The 17835-nt window shown below is 39.1% G+C and overlaps 1 protein-coding gene across 1 annotated transcript; it reads left to right on the top strand.

The window, feature by feature from the left end:
• The first annotated feature begins 12672 nt into the window (after positions 1-12672).
• LOC146895490 (olfactory receptor 2AE1-like) lies at positions 12673-13608 on the top strand. Its single transcript, XM_085677266.2, has one exon. It carries the CDS (start codon positions 12673-12675, stop codon positions 13606-13608), a length of 936 nt encoding a protein of 311 aa, XP_085533392.2.
• The last annotated feature ends 4227 nt before the right edge of the window (positions 13609-17835 follow it).

Below are 17835 nucleotides of genomic sequence, written 5' to 3' on the forward strand. Positions count from 1 at the left end.
CACTAGATTATCCACAGACTCTTCTTTTTTATTTATTTATTTTTATTACTTTATAAATAATACCATTTAAAATTTCCACTTTCTCCTCTCCTCCCACTTCCCTCCCCATCACCACTCCACCTCCAGTTCTAAGAGAAGATAGGATACCCTGGCCTGTGGGAAGTGCAAGGCCCTCCCCCCTCCTTCAAGGCTTAGGAGGGTATGCAACCAAATAGACTAGGATCCCTAAAAGCTAGTACATGCAGTAGAGACAAATCTCAGTGCCATTATCACTGGCTTCTCAGGCTGCCCCAATTGTCAGCCACATTTTGTGGGTCCAGTTTGATCCCATGCTTGTTCAGTCCCAGTCCAGCTGGATTTTGTGAACTCCCATTAGATCAGGCACACTGTCTGTGGGTGGACCAACCCCTTGCAGTCCTGACCTCCTTGCCCATATTCTCCCTCCTTCTGCTCTTCAACTGGACCTTGGGAGCTCAATCCAGTGCTCCGATATGGGTCTCTGTCTCTATCTCCATCTGTTGTGAGGAGGAGCAGGATGCCCATCTTGCTTAATCCCTGAAATAACCACACAGAAAACTGTATTAATTAAATTGCTGCTTGGACCATAAGCTCTAGCCTCTTATTGGCTAACTCTCACATCTTGATTCAATCCATTTCTAATAATCTGTATGTCACCATGAGGTCATGGCTTACTGGGAAAAATTCAGCATGTCTTATTCTTGTGACTCCATGGCGGCTCTCTCTGCCTGCCTTCTTTCTCCCAGCATTTAGTTCTCTTTTCCCCACCTATCTAAGTTATGCCCTATGGAAAGACCAAGGCAGTTTCTTTGTTCAAGCAATGAATGCAACACAAATACATAAGGACCTCTTACACCATTTCCCCTTTTTCTTTTTAAACAAAGAAGAAAGACTTTCACTTTAACATAGTAAAATTACATATAACAAAACAGTCATCAAGCAAGAATTACAGTTACAATATTTATATCTATTTTATCTTTTATCATAACAATGGAAAAGTATAACTATCTATCTATTCTTCAATTCCATCAAAGACTCCAGAAGGATATAATATTACCTAAGTAAACAGGAAGTACATTGTAAGCAGCTTCCAAAACTCTAGAAATGACAGAGACATCTTGCTGCCTGGACAGCCACTCAAAGTTATTCTGTACCATTGGGGCATACATCTTCAGCCTACAAGCCCATAGTATCCAGCAGACTTTTCCATGAAGCAGGAATTTTCAAAACAGCTCAGTCACTTTCTTCTGTGTACTGTAAAATGTCTCGCAGATTCTTTCATGAATGAGGAACCCCAAAGGATCATCTCATTTTTAGCCAAGTTTAGCAGTCATCTCTCTGTGGGTTCTTCATGTCCAGTTTATGCATTAGTCCAGGCAAGAGCAGTTTCTTGCCCAAATGACCAACTCCATAAGGAGCCTCTTTGATGCCCATCTTTTTCTTGAAGTAGATTGATGCTGCCAGGAACAGATATGTCTCATTGTCATGAAAAGCCCTACGTTATTAAAACATTTTAAATGCCATATTCTGTAGTCTTTGAAAGATGTGAAGAATACCTATCTAACTTAAATATATCTCTATAGAGCTAGAAAATCTAATATGACTACAAGTTTGACTATTATCGATGATTATCCATTAACAACCTATATTTCCTAATTATACATTACATTTTTAAATGAACTACACAATCACAGTACCTTAATCAAGAACAGGAATATACATATACCAAAATTGTCCTTAAATTTATATCAATAAAGCAAAATTTATACCAATGTAAATTATTCATATCTATATCATATCCCCCTTTAAATGTAAAAGAACATTTATAAACAACATTTGGGAATATGGGTGCAGTTTTTTCTCTCCAAACTGCTTTGTGCTGAATGGAGGTGCTGTTAATCAGGTTTTCATGGTGTGTTCTATGTGCTAGATTCATCTCAGTCAGCAGTTCAGCAAAGTAAGTTTTTGAGGGTATTCACAGCAGCCTTTCATGGGGGCATGGTCTATCATACCATAATGACCTGGAGGCAATCCAGAGGGTCTCATCTTCTGTGAAAACAAAAGAAGAATCTCTTTTTCAAAGCATCATATCCTTAGACCCAAATTCTGAAGTCAAGATACCTTTATAATATACACATGCTCGTTTAGCTTAACAGCCCATACAATGAAATGTCTCTCTGCACTTACCTCCTTTACAGTCAAAAAATTCAAAGAAAACACAGTAATACACCTAATCTAGAATCTCTGTGAATTTTCAGTTTTTATGTGGCTTATTTTTTCCTTTTAATTTAAAACTATGTGTACTCGGTCTCTTTAAAGACTTTACCCTTTTTTTTTTTAAAGCATTAACTTTATTTTATGAGTCTCTATACTCTTTATTTTTTCTCTTCTAAGTCTACGTTTATCTAACACTATGACCCATTTAGAGGTCTTTTATGTCTGAATCTGTCTAATTCTATTGTCCTTAATTCTCTGCTGTCTTTTTTTTGAAAGTAATTTTATTAAATTATAAAAGTTTCGATTTCCGCCCCTCTTCCCAACACCCTCCCACTCCCCTCACTCCCTCTCCTCCTCCTTCTTTGTCCCTTAGGGCAGTCAGGGTTTCCTGCCCTGTGGGAGTTCAAGTTCCTCCCCCCTCCCTCCAGGTCCAGGAAGGTGAGTATCCAAACAGACTGGATCCCCAAAATCCAGTATATGCATAGGAAACAAGTCCCAGTGTCATAGTCAATGGCTTTTCAGAAAGACTTCGGGCCAGCCACATTCAGAAAATCCGGCCAAATTCCGAGAATCTGGTTAGATCACATCCTCGTTCAGTCCCAGTCCAACTGGCCTTGGTGAACTCTCATTAGATCAGTCCCCTTGTATCAGTGGGTGATCGCACCCCTCGCGGTCCATTTGAAGTAAGAGATGGGCAGACGCCAAGGCAAGACCTCATCCAACAATCTGAAAAACAACATGAAAACACCAGATCCCAAGGACCCTACAATAGAAGGACTTGAATACCTTCTTTAACCCAGAAGAAGTGGAAAAAAGTGCCATTATGAAAGCAATAGAGTCCCTTAAACAGGATATGAATAACTCCCTTAAAGAATTGGATGAGAAATATAACAAAAAGTTTGAAGAAATGAGTATAGAAATAGATGAGAAATATAACAAAAAGTTTGAAGAAATTCTCTGCTGTCTTGAAGAGCCTTTAAAATGCTAAGCATCTAGGTTGTGGCTGCTCTGGACGTTGGCTCCACCTCTCTCCAATTTCAAAAATGGTGGATGTACCATTTCTGTCTACTCTTCCTACCTAAGGACTGCCCTATCAAAAGGCCAAGGCAGTCTCTTTATTCAACTAATGAAGGCAACGCTAATGCAGATGGACCTCCTACTCCAGATTTATATTGAGGTCTTTAATCCATTTTTACTTGAGTTTTGTGCATGGTGACAGATATAGATCTATTTTCATTTTTCTACAGTTTGACATCCAGTTATGTCAGCACCATTTGTTGAAGATGCTTTCTTTTTTTCATTGTATCATTTTTGCTTCTTTGTCAAAAATCAGGTGTTCATAGGTGTGTGAATTAATATCTGGGTCTTCAATTTGATTCCATTGGTCAACATCTCTGTTTTTATGCCAATACCAAACTGTTTTTTTAATTACTGTTGCTCTGTAATAGATCTTGAAGTCAGGGATGGTACTGCCTCTGGCAGTTCCTTTATTTTACAGGATTGCTTTGGTTATCCTGAGTTTCTTGTTTTTCCATATGAGGTTGAGTATCATTCTTTCAAGGTCTGTGAAGAATTTTGTTGGGATTTTGAAGGGGATCGCATTGAATCTATAGATTCCCTTTGGTAAGATTGCCATTTTTACTATGTAGATCCTTCTTATCCAGGATCATAGGAGATTTTTCCATTTTCTGATATTTTCTTCAATTTCTTTCATCAAAGACATAAAGTTTTTGTCAAATATGTCTTTCATGTTCTTTGTTAGTGTTACCCCAAGGTATTCTTTTGTGATTTGTGGCTACTGTGAAAGGTGATGTTTCTTTGATTTCTTTCTCAGCTTTTTTATTTTTTGTGTATAGGAGGGCAACTGATTTTTTTGAGTTGATCTTGTATCCTGCCACTCCTTTTAAGGTATTTATCAGCTATTGGAGTTCTCTGGTAGAGTTTTTTGAGGTCACTTATATACACTATCATATCATCTTCTAATAACGAAAGTTTAACTTCTTCCTTTCCAATATGAATCTCCTTGACCTCCTTATTTTGTCTTATTGCTTTTGCTAAAACTTCAAGAACTATGCTGAAGAGATATGGAGAGAGCAGACAGCCTTGTCTCTTTCCTGATTTCAGTGGAAACACTTTGAGTTTCTCCTAATTTAATTTGATGTTAGCTGTCAGTTTGCTGTATATTGCTTTTATTATATTTAGATATGATCCTTTTATCCCTAATCTCTCCATGACCTTTATCATGAAGGGCTGTTGAATTTTGTCAAATGCTTTTTTGCATCTAATGAAATGATCTTATGTTCTTTTTCTTTCAGTTTGTTTATATGGTGGTTACATTTATTGATTACATTGATTGATTTTTGTATGTTGAACCAGACCTGCATCTCTGGGATGAAACCTATTTGGTCATGATGGATGTTTGTTTTTTTTGATGTGTTCTTGGATTTGGTTAGTCAGAATTTTATTGAGATTTTTTGCATCCACGTTCATGAGTGAGATTGATCTGTAATTCTCTCTCTTGGTTGAGTCTTTGTCCTGTTTTGGTATCAGGGTAACTGTAACTTCATAAAAAGAGTTTGGCAGTGATACTTCTGTTTCTATTATGTGGAACACTTTGAGGAGTATAGATATTAGCTCTTCTTGAAAGTTCTGGTAGAATTCAGCACGAAAACCATCCAGCCCTGGGGTTTTTTGGTTGGAAGCTTTTTGATAACAGCTTCTATCTCCTTACAGTTTATAGATCTAATTAAATTTTTCACCTGGTCTTGATATAATTTTGGTAGGTGTTATCTATCTAAAATTTGTCCATTTCTTTTACATTTTCCAGTTTTGTGGAGTACAGATTTTTGTAATAGGACCTAATGATTCTCAGAATTTCTTCAATGTTAATTGTTTTTTTCTTTTTTCTTTTTTATATTTATTTATTTATTATGTATACAATATTCTTTCTGTGTATATGCTTGAAGGCCAGAAGAGGGCACCAGACCTCATTACAGATGGTAGTGAGCCACCATGTGGTTGCTGGGAATTGAACTCAGGACCTTTGGAAGAGCAGACAATGCTCTTAACCGCTGAGCCATCTCTCCAGCCCCCTCAGTGTCCATTGTTATGTCCCCCTTTCCTTTCTGATTTTGATAAATTGGATGTTCTCTCTTTGCCTTTTGAATAGTTTGGATAAGGGTTTGTCAATCCTGTTGATTTTCTCAAAGAACCAGCTCTTTGTTTCATTGATTCTTTGTATGGTTTTCTGTGTTTCTATTTTGTTGATTTCAGCCCTCAACTTGATTATTTCCAGTCATCTTCTCTTTTTGGGTGAGTCTGCTTCTTTTTTTCTAGATCTTTCAGGCATGCTGTTAGGTCATTGATGTGAGCTTATTCCATTTTTTTAATGTGGGCATTTAGTGCTATGAACTTTCCTCTTAACACTGCTTTCATAGTGTTCCATAGGTTTGGATATGTTGTGCCTTCATTTTCATTGAATTCAAGGAGGATTTTAATTTCTTTCTTTATTTCTTCCTTGACCCAGGAGTGGTTCAGTAGTTGACTGTTCAGTTTCCATGAGTTTGTAGGCTTTCTGAAGGTAGTATTGTTGTTGAATTCTAAGTTTACTTCATAGTGATCTGATAAGACACAGTAGATTATTCCATTTTTTTTGGTATCTGTAGGTGTTTGCTTTGTTACCAAGTATATGATCAATTTTAGAGAAGGTTCCATGAGGTACTGAGAAAAGGTATATTTTTTCCTGTCTGGGTGGAATGTTCTATAGATGTCTGTTAAGTCCATTTGATTCATTACATTTCTGAGTTCTCTTATTTCTCTGTTACATTTCTGTCTGTTTGACCTGTCCATTGTTGAAAGAAGAGTGTTGAAATTTCCTACTATTCATGTATGGGGTTTGATGTGCTATTCAAATTTCAGTAATGCTTCTTTTACATATGTGGGTGCTCTTGAATTAGTGGTATAGATATTCAGAATTGAGACTTCATCTTGATCAATTGTTCCTGTTATGAGTATAAAGTATCCATCTCCATATCTTCTGATTGATTTTAGTTTGAAATCAATTTTGTTAGATATTAGTGTAGCCACACCCACTTGTTTTTTAGGTCCATTTGATTGGAAAACCTTTTCCCAACCCTTGACTCTGAGGTAGTGTCTGTCTTTGAGGTTGAGGCATGTTTCTTGTAAACAGCAGAATGTTGGATCCTGATTTTGTATCCATTCTCTTAACCTGTGCCTTTTTATAGGTGAATTGGGTCCATTGATATTAATTGATATTAATGACCAGTGGTTGTTAACTCCAGTTATTTTTTGGTGGTAGTGTTTATGTGTTTCCCTTTTTTGAATTGTTTTGGTGGAGGGTTGTCAAATGTCTTTGCTGTTGTGGATGTTGTTGGCTTCCTTGAGTTGAGGTTTTTTTCCTAGGACTTTCTTTAAGGCTGGGTTTGTGGATACATATTGTTTAAATCTGATTTTGTCATGGAATATATTGTTTTCTCTACCAATGGTGAAAGAAAACTTTGCTAGGTATAGTAGTCTGGGATTGCACCCATGGTCTCTAGTGTCTGTAGCACATCTATCCAAGATCTTCTGGCTTTCATGGTTTCCATTGAGAAGTCAGGTGTAATTCTGATAGGTTTCCCTTTATATGTTACTTGACCTTTTTCCTTTGCAGCTCTTAATATTCTTTCTTTATTCTGTATGTTTTGTGTTTTGATTATTATATGGCAATTAGACTTTTTTTTTGGATCCAGTCTATTTGGTGTTCTGTATGCTTCTTGTACCTTCATAGGAATATTCTTCTTTAGTTTGGGAAAGTTTTCTTCTATAATTTTGTTGAATATATTTTCTGTGCCTTTGAGCTGTAATTCTTCTCCTTCTTCTACCCCCATTATTCTTAGGTTTGGTCTTTCCATGGTGTCCCAGATTTCCTGGATGTTTTGTGCTAATAATTTGTTGGATTTGTTGTTTTCTTTGATCAATGAGTATATTTCCTCTATAGTATCTTCAGTGTCTGAGATTCTTTCTCCTATCTCTTATATTCTGTTGGTTATAATTGTCTCTGTAGTTCCTGTTCATTTACCCAGATTTTTGATATTCAGCCTTCCCTTGGTTTTGTTTTCTTTATTGCCTCCTTTTTTGTCTTCAAGTTTTGAACTGTTTTCTTTACCTGATTGATTGCTTTTTCTTGGTTTTCTTTGAGGGATTTATTAATTTATTAAATTGTGTTAATTTAAGATAATTTATAATTTAAGATTAATTTATTAATTTATTAAATTGTGTTAATTTAAGATTTGTGTTAGCTAAATATATGCTTGGACTATTGGATAAAGTGTACTGCAAATAATATAGTATCTGAGTGATCATTTTGGGTCTAATCAGCTTGGAACAAATGAGCAACCTCAAAGCAACATAGATACAGTGCAGAGGGCCTTTGTCCTGCCTTAAAGCAGTGTGTTAGACTTTGTTGACTCTCTATAGAAACCTTTACCCTCTCCTAGGTGTGGATGGGTGTTGGATTGAGGAGAAGGTTGAGGGAACAGGAGAAGGGGAGGGAGTGGGAACTGAGGAACTCAGATTGGTATGTAAAATGAGGAAAGAATTTTTTAAAATAAAAAACCAATACAAACATCAGTGTTTCTTCGTGTGTACTTGTTTCTATACATGAGGGTGTACAAGTGCATATGGAGACTGTAGGTTTACATCAGATGTCTTTCTTAGTCACTTGACAGTTAATATTTTTGGATATGGTCTTTAACAGAATCAAGAGCTCACTGACTGAGCTGGGTTGTCTTTCTAGGAAGTTGTAGGTATCCTCTTGCTTTAATTTCTCACCTGTACTTGGGTTTCTAGTACGTGCTACTTTTTACATAGGGCCTGGGAAGCAGAGTCCTACTTCCTTTCTCTTTTCCTATTTAGGGACATCTTCAGGATCTAAATTACTCTTTTGTAGGAGGAAGGTCAGAAATTGTCCTGCAAAGAAGTTTAAGTAGGTGTAATGTTGGGTTGTGGAGGGTCCAGTGGTCAGGGCCCTGTATTGTGTGGAGAGTGTGGAATCTCAGTGACTCTTATGGAGAATTAGAGTTAAACGCCTGTGATAGGTTGTCTTCATCTCTACCTTTCCTATGCAGTTTATAGTAACTCTGAATGGCGAGCTCTGAGCCTGTCTAATGGATTGAGTGCCTGCCAAAGCTTCTTTCCTCCCATTGGTGGTTTACAGTTGAGCAGTGCCTGCTAACACTGAGACCTGCAGGCATAGTAACTGCTTCTCTAGGGTCTTTCAGTACAGAGATTAGTGCTCTGCTTGCCTTTCAGCACTCTAGGGACACCCTCTTTATAAGATGTTTGTTTAGACTTTGTCAAAGTTTTGGAAACAATAGAGAGATGTTTATCAAAATAAGCAAACATGTCTCTAGCAATGGTTCATCATAGTTAATTGATCCCTAGGTAAAATATTCCTTCATTATTCCTAGGGTCAACTCTTCCTAGATACCTTATTCCCTTGACTCCACAAACAAACTTGAAGTAAATAAAGTCTTAAGTGATTCATTTCTCAATGTGCAGAGCACATACTAGCTGTTGTCTGAGATAGGTGTTCCCAGGAGAGGTACAGAATGCGGCTTCTGTCGGAAAGTCCCTATGCTGTCAACTTAGTGTTGTTATCTTGGCTCACTTGGCATCATAGGTCCTTTGTGCTGGAGAGGTTTAATTTCTCATAGAGGGTCTCTTCTTTCTTCATGCCAGGCTCACAGCAGGCCAAGCCAAATCTGAAGTCTTTAGTGACCTTTTTAGAGTCAGAAATGTGCTTCTTGACTGGGTATTCTGAATTCAACCTTAATAGCAGAAGTATGGTATTTATTTATATATAATACAGAGAGCTTTAGAAATCCAAACAGCAGGGAAAACCAGATCCCAGTATTTCTTGACTTTGGGAATATGATAATTGAAACTGTATAGCAGTATTGGTAATCCCTGTTACCCAACCTCTTGAGCTGGGATAGAAAGATGACTACAGTAGAGGTATTGAATCAGAGAGAACACTCAACATGGTTGCACTGCCCAACCAGCATGGGTGGCAGAAGTCCCATTGCTAAGTCCATCCTGGCAATAGTCTAATAAGGATACAGATCTGAGCATGTTTGTCATGCTGTTTGCTGACAAAAGTTCAAAATGTGGTCACAGGCTGTGAGATTCCTGTTGCTCCTGTGGTGCTGCTATTGGGGTAATTACTGCAGCTTCACTAGCAAGTGATGATGTCCAGCGTTATAGAAGGAAGAGTGATGTGCACTAAAGGGAAGGCCTGCTTGGCAGAATAGTAGCCAACGTGTGTGAGTATCCCATGGTGGTCTCTCCTGATGGCTCGGTTGCACAAATGTGCTTGGTCTGACCCCAGTTCACTGCTGAGGATATTCCAGGTATGGTAATGTTGGGCTTGCAGTATCCTGGAACCCTTACTAGTAATTTGATCAGTGTAAGCAATCCCTTAAGTCACAGCGAGTCACTGATAGAGAGCAGGAGGACAGCTTCCTAGAAGCTAAGAAACTAGGAGCCAGAAGAAGAATGGGGAAATGCCAGGAACTCTCTAGAGGATTCAAGGAGCCAGATAATGGAGTACTTCTGATATAGGTATCCACTGAGACTGTTGGCAGGACAGAGATGAGGTAAGTGATTGAAAAGTATTTGGCTCAGTCTGTATGGGTGCAGACCTCTCAACTGCTGAAGCAATCAGAGATAGCAAGAAGAACTATATTTGTGTCTCTAAAATAATTTCATTTTATTTATTTTTTTAGTTAATTACTTAATTATTTGTGTGTACATGACCTGTCCATGGTATGTGTATGGAGGTCAGAGGACAGCTTGGAGGATTTATTTCTCTTCTTTCATCATTTTGCCCCTATGATTTTAGCTCAAACTATGATGCTTGAACAAAGGTTTCTTCATAAATGAACCATCTTATTAGACTTAAGGTTCATGTCACTCCCCGTAGGATGAGACTGAAATACTCACATAATGTAATAGCTGTGAATCCGAGGCATTGACTTCTCTTTGTCAGCATATAAACTAAGAAATAGGACTCTTCACTGTTTCAACTATTCTTTGAAAATGCGTTTAGTTCTGAGTTCTTTGCTTGAAAACATAAACAATCTGGAATGTATGATAACCTTGGTAGATCTCTAGTAAGGGTGTGTGATACTTTTCCTCAGGGACATATGGCATAATCAGCATCTATTCACCCCAGAATGCATGAGAGGTCAAAGGAAAGATTATAGCAATTTCAGTTTGGTGAAGCAAGTTTATTGGAGTATAGGGCAATGGCTACTTGCAGGAGCAGGGAGAACCCAAAAGTAGCTTGTATGATACTTTGTTTGTGTTCTTTCAAATAAATCCTGCTTTGAGATCAGAGGGAGAGCTAGTCAGAACTTAACCATAGAGGCCAGGCATTGGTGACAAACACCTTTAATTCCAGCACTTGGGAGGAAGAAGCTGAAATATCAGGAATTCAAGGCTACCTTGGGCTACAAGAGATTAAACCAGACTAAGAGAGAATCAAGGTCAGAGAGGGCTATCTCACACCTTTGTTTCCATACTTGGGATTTCATACCTTTGATATCAGCACATGGGAGGCTCACACTTTTAATTCCTGTACTAGGGAGTCGGAGACAGAAATAGACTAGTGGAGATGGGATCACCCCCATTCATTTTGAGGATTTCTAGAGATAGGAACTTCTATTTGATCTGAGATTTCATAGGGTTAAGATCTCTTTTAGATGGCTGTTCTGCTTCTCTGATCTTTTAGCTTTTACCCCTAATATCTGACTCTGGGTTTTTATTAATAATACTAATTAGATTCGCACACCAACAGCTGCATCACAGAACACCCATCCTGACACTCATGATGATTCCTGAGAGCTACAGAGCCCTGGAGCTCTCTGCATGCCCTGCAGTCAGTTACAACAGTAGGAGAGTCTCTTCTTAGCATCATGACTGGTTAGAGTCTCCTGCCCAGCTGTTGTTTACTGTTTCCACATTATTGGAAGGGTCCCTCAAGACCCTTGCAAGTTTTAGCTTTCCAAAATGTGTGAAGTTTGTTCACACATTTTGTTAACAAAATGTGTGTTTGTTACTTTCTGTTTCAAGAGCATCTTCCCTCCTTCATGTTTTAGGGAGTGTTTTAGACAGGAAGACATTGCTGTAAAACAATAGAGAAGGAGAAAAATCTAAGAAAGATAGCGTACTACTTGCAAGATCAATTTATATTTTTTGAGTTATGCTTACCATGGAGATTAAGTAACCAATATTCTTAGTATTCAGATGAGAACTCTAGAAAGTATAGATAGGAAAGCTTGGGTGATGAATGGCTGCAATCCTAATTTCTCCTGTCCATAATTCTCAATTTGGTGGGCACAAATATATTCAGGAAAGAGATATCTCCTGCTTGTTTTCTAGGGAGTCTGGATAGAGCTGCTTCATTATGCTTTATCTTACTATTCATTTGTATTTCTTTAAAATAGTATTTCTCAATATGTGAGTACAGCCAAGAATATTTACATTACAGTTCTCAACAGTAGCAAAATTATAGCAATGAAAATAATTTTTTGGGGGGTCACCAAATATAAAGAACTATATCAGAAGGCTTCAGCATGTGAAGGTTGAGGACTACTACTTTAAACTGTACTTGAGTCTACATGAGAACCACATGAAATAGAGTGACTCTTCCTTAAAGAACCAAGACTTAATAATCTTTTAGGAAAAGAAGGATGCACAAACAGCCCCCCTCCCACAATTCCACATTTGTGTACTATATATCTTGATCACAACCAGCCGGATTTCTTTCTCCCATTCTCCCATCATGTTTCTCTCCCTTCTTCAAATGCTCTTCTCCCCTTTATTTGTATGTTACTCAGTCTGGGTCACATTCCTCGATGGAATGGTGATCCTAACAGCAATGAGTTCAAGACTGTAGTGGCCATGCTCTGTTAAGAAGACAGCATTGCACAGCATTCCATCTCCATTCGTATCTGACAATTCCATAGAAGCCTCAGGGATCAACCTTGGGCAGTCAGGCTTGCATGGCACCTTGCATTTTACTTGGTGAGATGTTACCTCAGCTCCCATGTTGGGCTTTCTATACAGTGTACATAATCTGAAACTTCACAGTGATGATGACTTTCAAGCAAGTGTAGGTTTCTCCTTTTAAAATATCACTTAGATAACTAGAGTTGTTGCGTAACTAGATAAATAAGTAGACACATCTACAAATTGTCCACATGTTGCCTAGTACATGTCCAATGAGTATATACAAAGCCATTTGAGGTATGTAAAATAAAGTGAATAAATTCTTCACATTTTTCATGAGAAAGGACGTACTCACTGTGACGTTGTGTCTCTTGTAACACACTCCTGTCCTCTCCTAGTTCTCTCAGGGGATGAGGAAGGAACATGTGTGGGTGGAATCAGACCTCCCTGGAAGACTTCATCCTTCAAGGGCTCTTTGATGACTCCTTCAATCACCTTTGTCTTTTCCTCCTGATCATGCTGGTGTTCCTCACTGCAGTGAGTGGCAACAGTCTCACCATCCTCCTCATCTGTGCTGACCCCCGTCTTCACACACCAATGTACTTCCTGCTCAGTCAGCTGTCCCTCTTGGATCTGATGCATGTCTCCACAACCATTCCCAAGATGGCGACCAACTACCTGTCCGGCAAGAAGTCCATCTCGTTTGTAGGTTGTGCCACCCAGCACTTCATGTACCTGTCTCTTGGTGGTGCAGAGTGTGTCCTCCTGGCTCTCATGTCTTATGACCGCTATGTTGCCATCTGTCACCCCTTACGCTACACTGTGCTCATGAGCAGAAGAGTAGGGGTTATGATGGCTGTCATATCCTGGTTGAGTGGATCTGTGAACTCCCTAATCCACACATCCATCTTGATGAGCTTCCCTTTCTGTGGTTCAAGAATCATCCACCACTTCTACTGTGAATTTCCAGCTGTTTTGAAGTTGGTGTGTGGGAACATCACTCTGTATGAGACCACAGTGTACATCTGTAGTGTTGTTCTTCTCCTCCTCCCCATCATTCTTGTCTCTACATCCTATGGATTCATTCTGCACAGCGTCATGCAGATGCGCTCAGCTGGGAGTAAAAGAAATGCCTTTGCCACATGTAGTTCTCATCTCATTGTGGTTTCTCTTTGGTATGGTGCTAGTATGTTCTCCTATATGAGACCCCGATCCCAGCGCACTCCACTGCAAGACAAAGTTGGTTCTGTTTTCTATAGCATCATTACTCCCACCCTGAATCCCCTGATTTATACTCTCAGGAATAAAGATGTTGCTAAGGCTCTGAAAAAAGTGTTGAGGAGAGATATTTTCACCTAGTGATCACGGTTATAGTTTTCTAGAATATATAGTTGAGTATGATATATCTTGAACTGATTTAAGCAAATTCCAGATGCTTTTTGACTAATGCACAATTAGTCAAAAATCTAATCTAATATGATATCCACCACTGAAACTGATAGAATAGCTGTGCTGCCATGTTTTACCCTTAATCTGAACTTTTGTTTCAAGAAAGGCACAGAGGGTTCTACAAAACATCTCAAGTGCTTGAAAATCAACCAAACCACAATCCTAATCCCTTCCCAAGTATAGAAGCTTGGCCACATGTCCACACTTACAGTCCCTTTTTCTCCCCAATCTTTTAACCCAACAAAACTGATATATTGGGAGCTCACAAAGGCCAGCTGGACTGGGACTGAATGAACATGTGATCAAACCGGACTCTCTGAATGTGGCTGACAATGAGGGCTGACTGAGAAGGTCAGTGGCACTGGGTTTTGATTCTACTGTGTGGACTGGCTTTGTGGAAACCTAGTCTGTTTGGATGCTCACCTTCCTAGACCTGAATGGAGGAGGGAGGACCTTGGACTTCCCACAGGGCAGGGAACCCTGACTTCTCTTAGGACTGAAGAGGGAGGAGGAAGGGGAGTGGGGGGAGTGAGAGGGAAATGGGAGGAGGTGGAAATTTTTAATAAATAAATAAATATTTTTTGGTAGTTTGGTTTATCTTTTCTCCTCTCTCTCTCTCTGTCTCTCTCTCTTTCTCTCTCTATTTCTCTTTCTCTTGTGTGTATGTGTTTGAGACAGGGTTTTGCTATATAGTTCTGGCTATCCTCGAACTTACTAGGTAGACAAGGCTGGCCTGCAACTCATGGAAGTATGCCTTTCTATGCCAAAGACATGAGAGATTAAAGACCTGTGCCACCACACCTGGCTCTTGCAGAATCATGATTGTAATGGTTGTGACATTCTCAAAAGATAGCATTTGCAACACTTTCCCACATCTTCTGGCTCTCACCCCTACCCATGTCCTTTCTTATATGATGTTTCCTGAGTCTTACTAGGTATTGAATAAATGTCCTTTTTGGGAGTGCACAATGAACTGTCACTCACTCTCAGCCCCCGAGCAGCCAGCAGTGTTTATTCACTGTGATTCATTGCATAAAACTTCTCTGACTAAGGTGGGCAGTAAAGTTTTTTTTTATGGGCATAAACATAAACATAAATAATTAGAAGGCAGTTTGGGATCAGAAATTCTATTCTTTTCTAATTCATTTCTCCCATATATACCCAGTTTCTTTAATATAAGATGCTATCTTAGCTGTTATTCAGATCTTCTATGTTTGTTTGATAAGAGAATGACAAGCTGAGTATGATAGTACCTGTCTTTAATCTCAAGACTCCTGATTCAGAGGCAGGTACATATGAGCTCTAGCCTGGACTACATAGTGGATTCCTGGTTAGATAAGTCTATATCTTGAGGCTCTGATAGATAGATGACCAAGCTAATTAAGAAAATATAAAATTGTTTACAATATTAATATTTAATATTCATAAGAGAATTATAAAAACATGCTTACAGTTTTATTCTTACAGGTGTACACATGATCATGGATGGCATTTGTCTTAAACATTTTTATATGTTTAAACATTTATATGTGTGTGTATGTGTGTATATGTGGGCTCATGTGTTTGAAAGAGCCTAAGGAGGCTGTAAGATTGGGTGTTGGTTTGCCTGGAGCTGTTGGCTGTGACCTGACTGATATGGGTTTTGGGAACTGAGCTCTGGTCCTCTGTAACAGTAGAAAGTGCTCTTATCTACAGAGCCATCTCTTCAGCAACCCCCTTTTTGTAGATTAATTTTTAAAAGTTATGCAATATATGTACATACATTTATATACATACATACATTTGTGTGTATGAATGTATCAGTAGTCCCTCTAACCATTCCATATTTATTTATCCACAATTGATCATAGTTTCTGGCCTAATAAGGTGACTCAAATCCAGATTTCTTAGGTGTCTGGGCAATTCACATTTCTGTGTGAGCTGTGGTTAAGCTTTCTATTTTTTTTTGTTTTTATGTGTATATGTTTGCACGTGTGTGGATACACATGTGTGTAGCAAGGAGAGGGGACCTTTTGTTTGTCCTGGCTGCCGGGCTAGCTTACACCCGAAACAATCACACAGAAACTGTATTCATTTAAACACTGCCTGGCCCACTAGCTCTAACTTCTTATTGGCTAATTCTTACATCTTAATTTAACCCATTTCTGTGTTTCACCACGTGACTGTGGCTTACCGGCAAGATTCTAACCAGCGTCTGTTTCAGGCAGGAGATTCATGGCGTCTGCCACTCTGCCCTTCTTCCCAGCATTCAGTTCTGTCTAGTAATGTTTTGTACTATCAACTAGGCCAAGGCAGTTTCTTCATTCATTATCCAACGAAAGCAACACACAAACAGAAGGAACTCCTACACCACATGTGTGTTTGTATGTGCTTGTGGAGGCCCAAGGTTGATGTTGGGAGTCATCTGCACCTGCTCTTGCACATTACTCATTGAGACAAGATGTCTTAATCCAAGTCAGAGCTTGGAAATATGGCTAGTCTTGTTGGTCTCTGGAGACCTCTCATCTACACTTTCAGGGGTGGTAGCTCAGTTGATAAGTGCTTACTGTGCAAGCATGAGCTGAATCCTATTCCCAGAACTAATGTAAAAAGCCTAATATGGTGGTATAAGCTTGTAATCCCAGTGTTGTAGAAGTGGAGACAAACTGATGCCTCTGGCTCCCAGTCTTGCCAGCTTGTCTTAATGGGCAGTTTCAGGCCAGGGAGGCTCAGTGAGGGTGGGTGGTTCCAGAAGAGCAAGACCCAAGGTTGAACTCTAGTCTACACACACACACACACACACACACACACACACACACACACACACTCGCACGCATGCACGCACGCACACACACACACACACACACACACACACACACAGAGAGAGAGAGAGAGAGAGAGAGAGAGAGGCAGAATAGATAACAATCCACTGGTAGAGACATAGGCAGAATAGGCAGAGAGACAGAGAATGAAAAAGGTAAAGAAAACACATAAAGGCCAGGGGAACTAAAAAAAATGGTCTGGTAGTGAAACAGGGTTTTTTTTTTTACAACTAATGTTTTTTATTAATTTAAAATAGGTAGTGCATGCCAAAAGAGAGTGTGAAATTGGGTCACTGTGGCTGTTTGAATAGGATTGCCCTTCATAGACTCATGTCTTTGAATAATTGAGTCATAAGTTGTAGCACTATTAGGAGGTATGGCCTTGTTATAGTAGGTATGGCTTTGTTAGAGGAAGTGTGTCACCGTGGGGGCGGACTTTCAGGTCTCATATAGTCAAGCCATGCCCAATGTGGCACCTAGTTCACTTCCTGCTTCCTGTGGATGAAGATGTAGAGCTCTCAGCTTCTTTGTGAGCACCACGCTTGCCTGTATACTACCATGTGTTCTGTGATGATAATGGACTAAACCTCTGAAATTGTAAGTCATTCCCATTTCAATGTTTTTGTTTATAAGAGTTGTCTTGATCATGGAGTCTCTTCACAGCAATAGAAAGCTTAACTAAGACAGATGCGCTGTTTCTTGAAAGTGTGTAGATTAAAACAAGTTTTAGAAGAACGGGTGAATGTGAGCCAACAGGATGGCTCAAAATGAAAATGTGCTTGCTTCAAATCTGCTGACAGTTCATGTTTGATCCTCATAATGCACATGGTCTGAGGGAGAGAATTGACTCTTGACAGCTGTTTTCTGATTTCCACATGTATGTGGTACCACTTGCCTCCACAGACACACATGTACAAAGTAATAAATAAAGAAGAATGGATAGATTATATGAAAGCCATATTTATACACCTTTAGTTTGTTTGACTTAGGAGAAGAGAATTCAGAGAGGGGAGGAGATGATGTCTCAGTGGTAAAGGAATCTTGCTATAAACCTAATGACATGAGTTCAATCTGCAGGACCCACATGATGAACGGTTCTCCTTTGATCTCTAAATCTACAATACAAATAAAATTAATGAAAGCTCATTCTCATGGAAATGAATTCAGAGAGAATGAATAACATATTTCGTATATTTTATTTTGAGGAAGGGTATCGCTATGCTTCTTTGGGTAGTTTGGCACTCACTATGTAGACCAAGCCTGCTCCATCTCAGAGATCAACTGACTTTGACTCCCAGGGTACTGTGATTAAAGGGATGCACCACCATGCCTGGCC

This window comes from Myodes glareolus, chromosome 2 (assembly GCF_982192425.1).
Source record: "Myodes glareolus chromosome 2, mMyoGla1.1, whole genome shotgun sequence".
NCBI lineage: Eukaryota > Metazoa > Chordata > Mammalia > Rodentia > Cricetidae > Myodes > Myodes glareolus.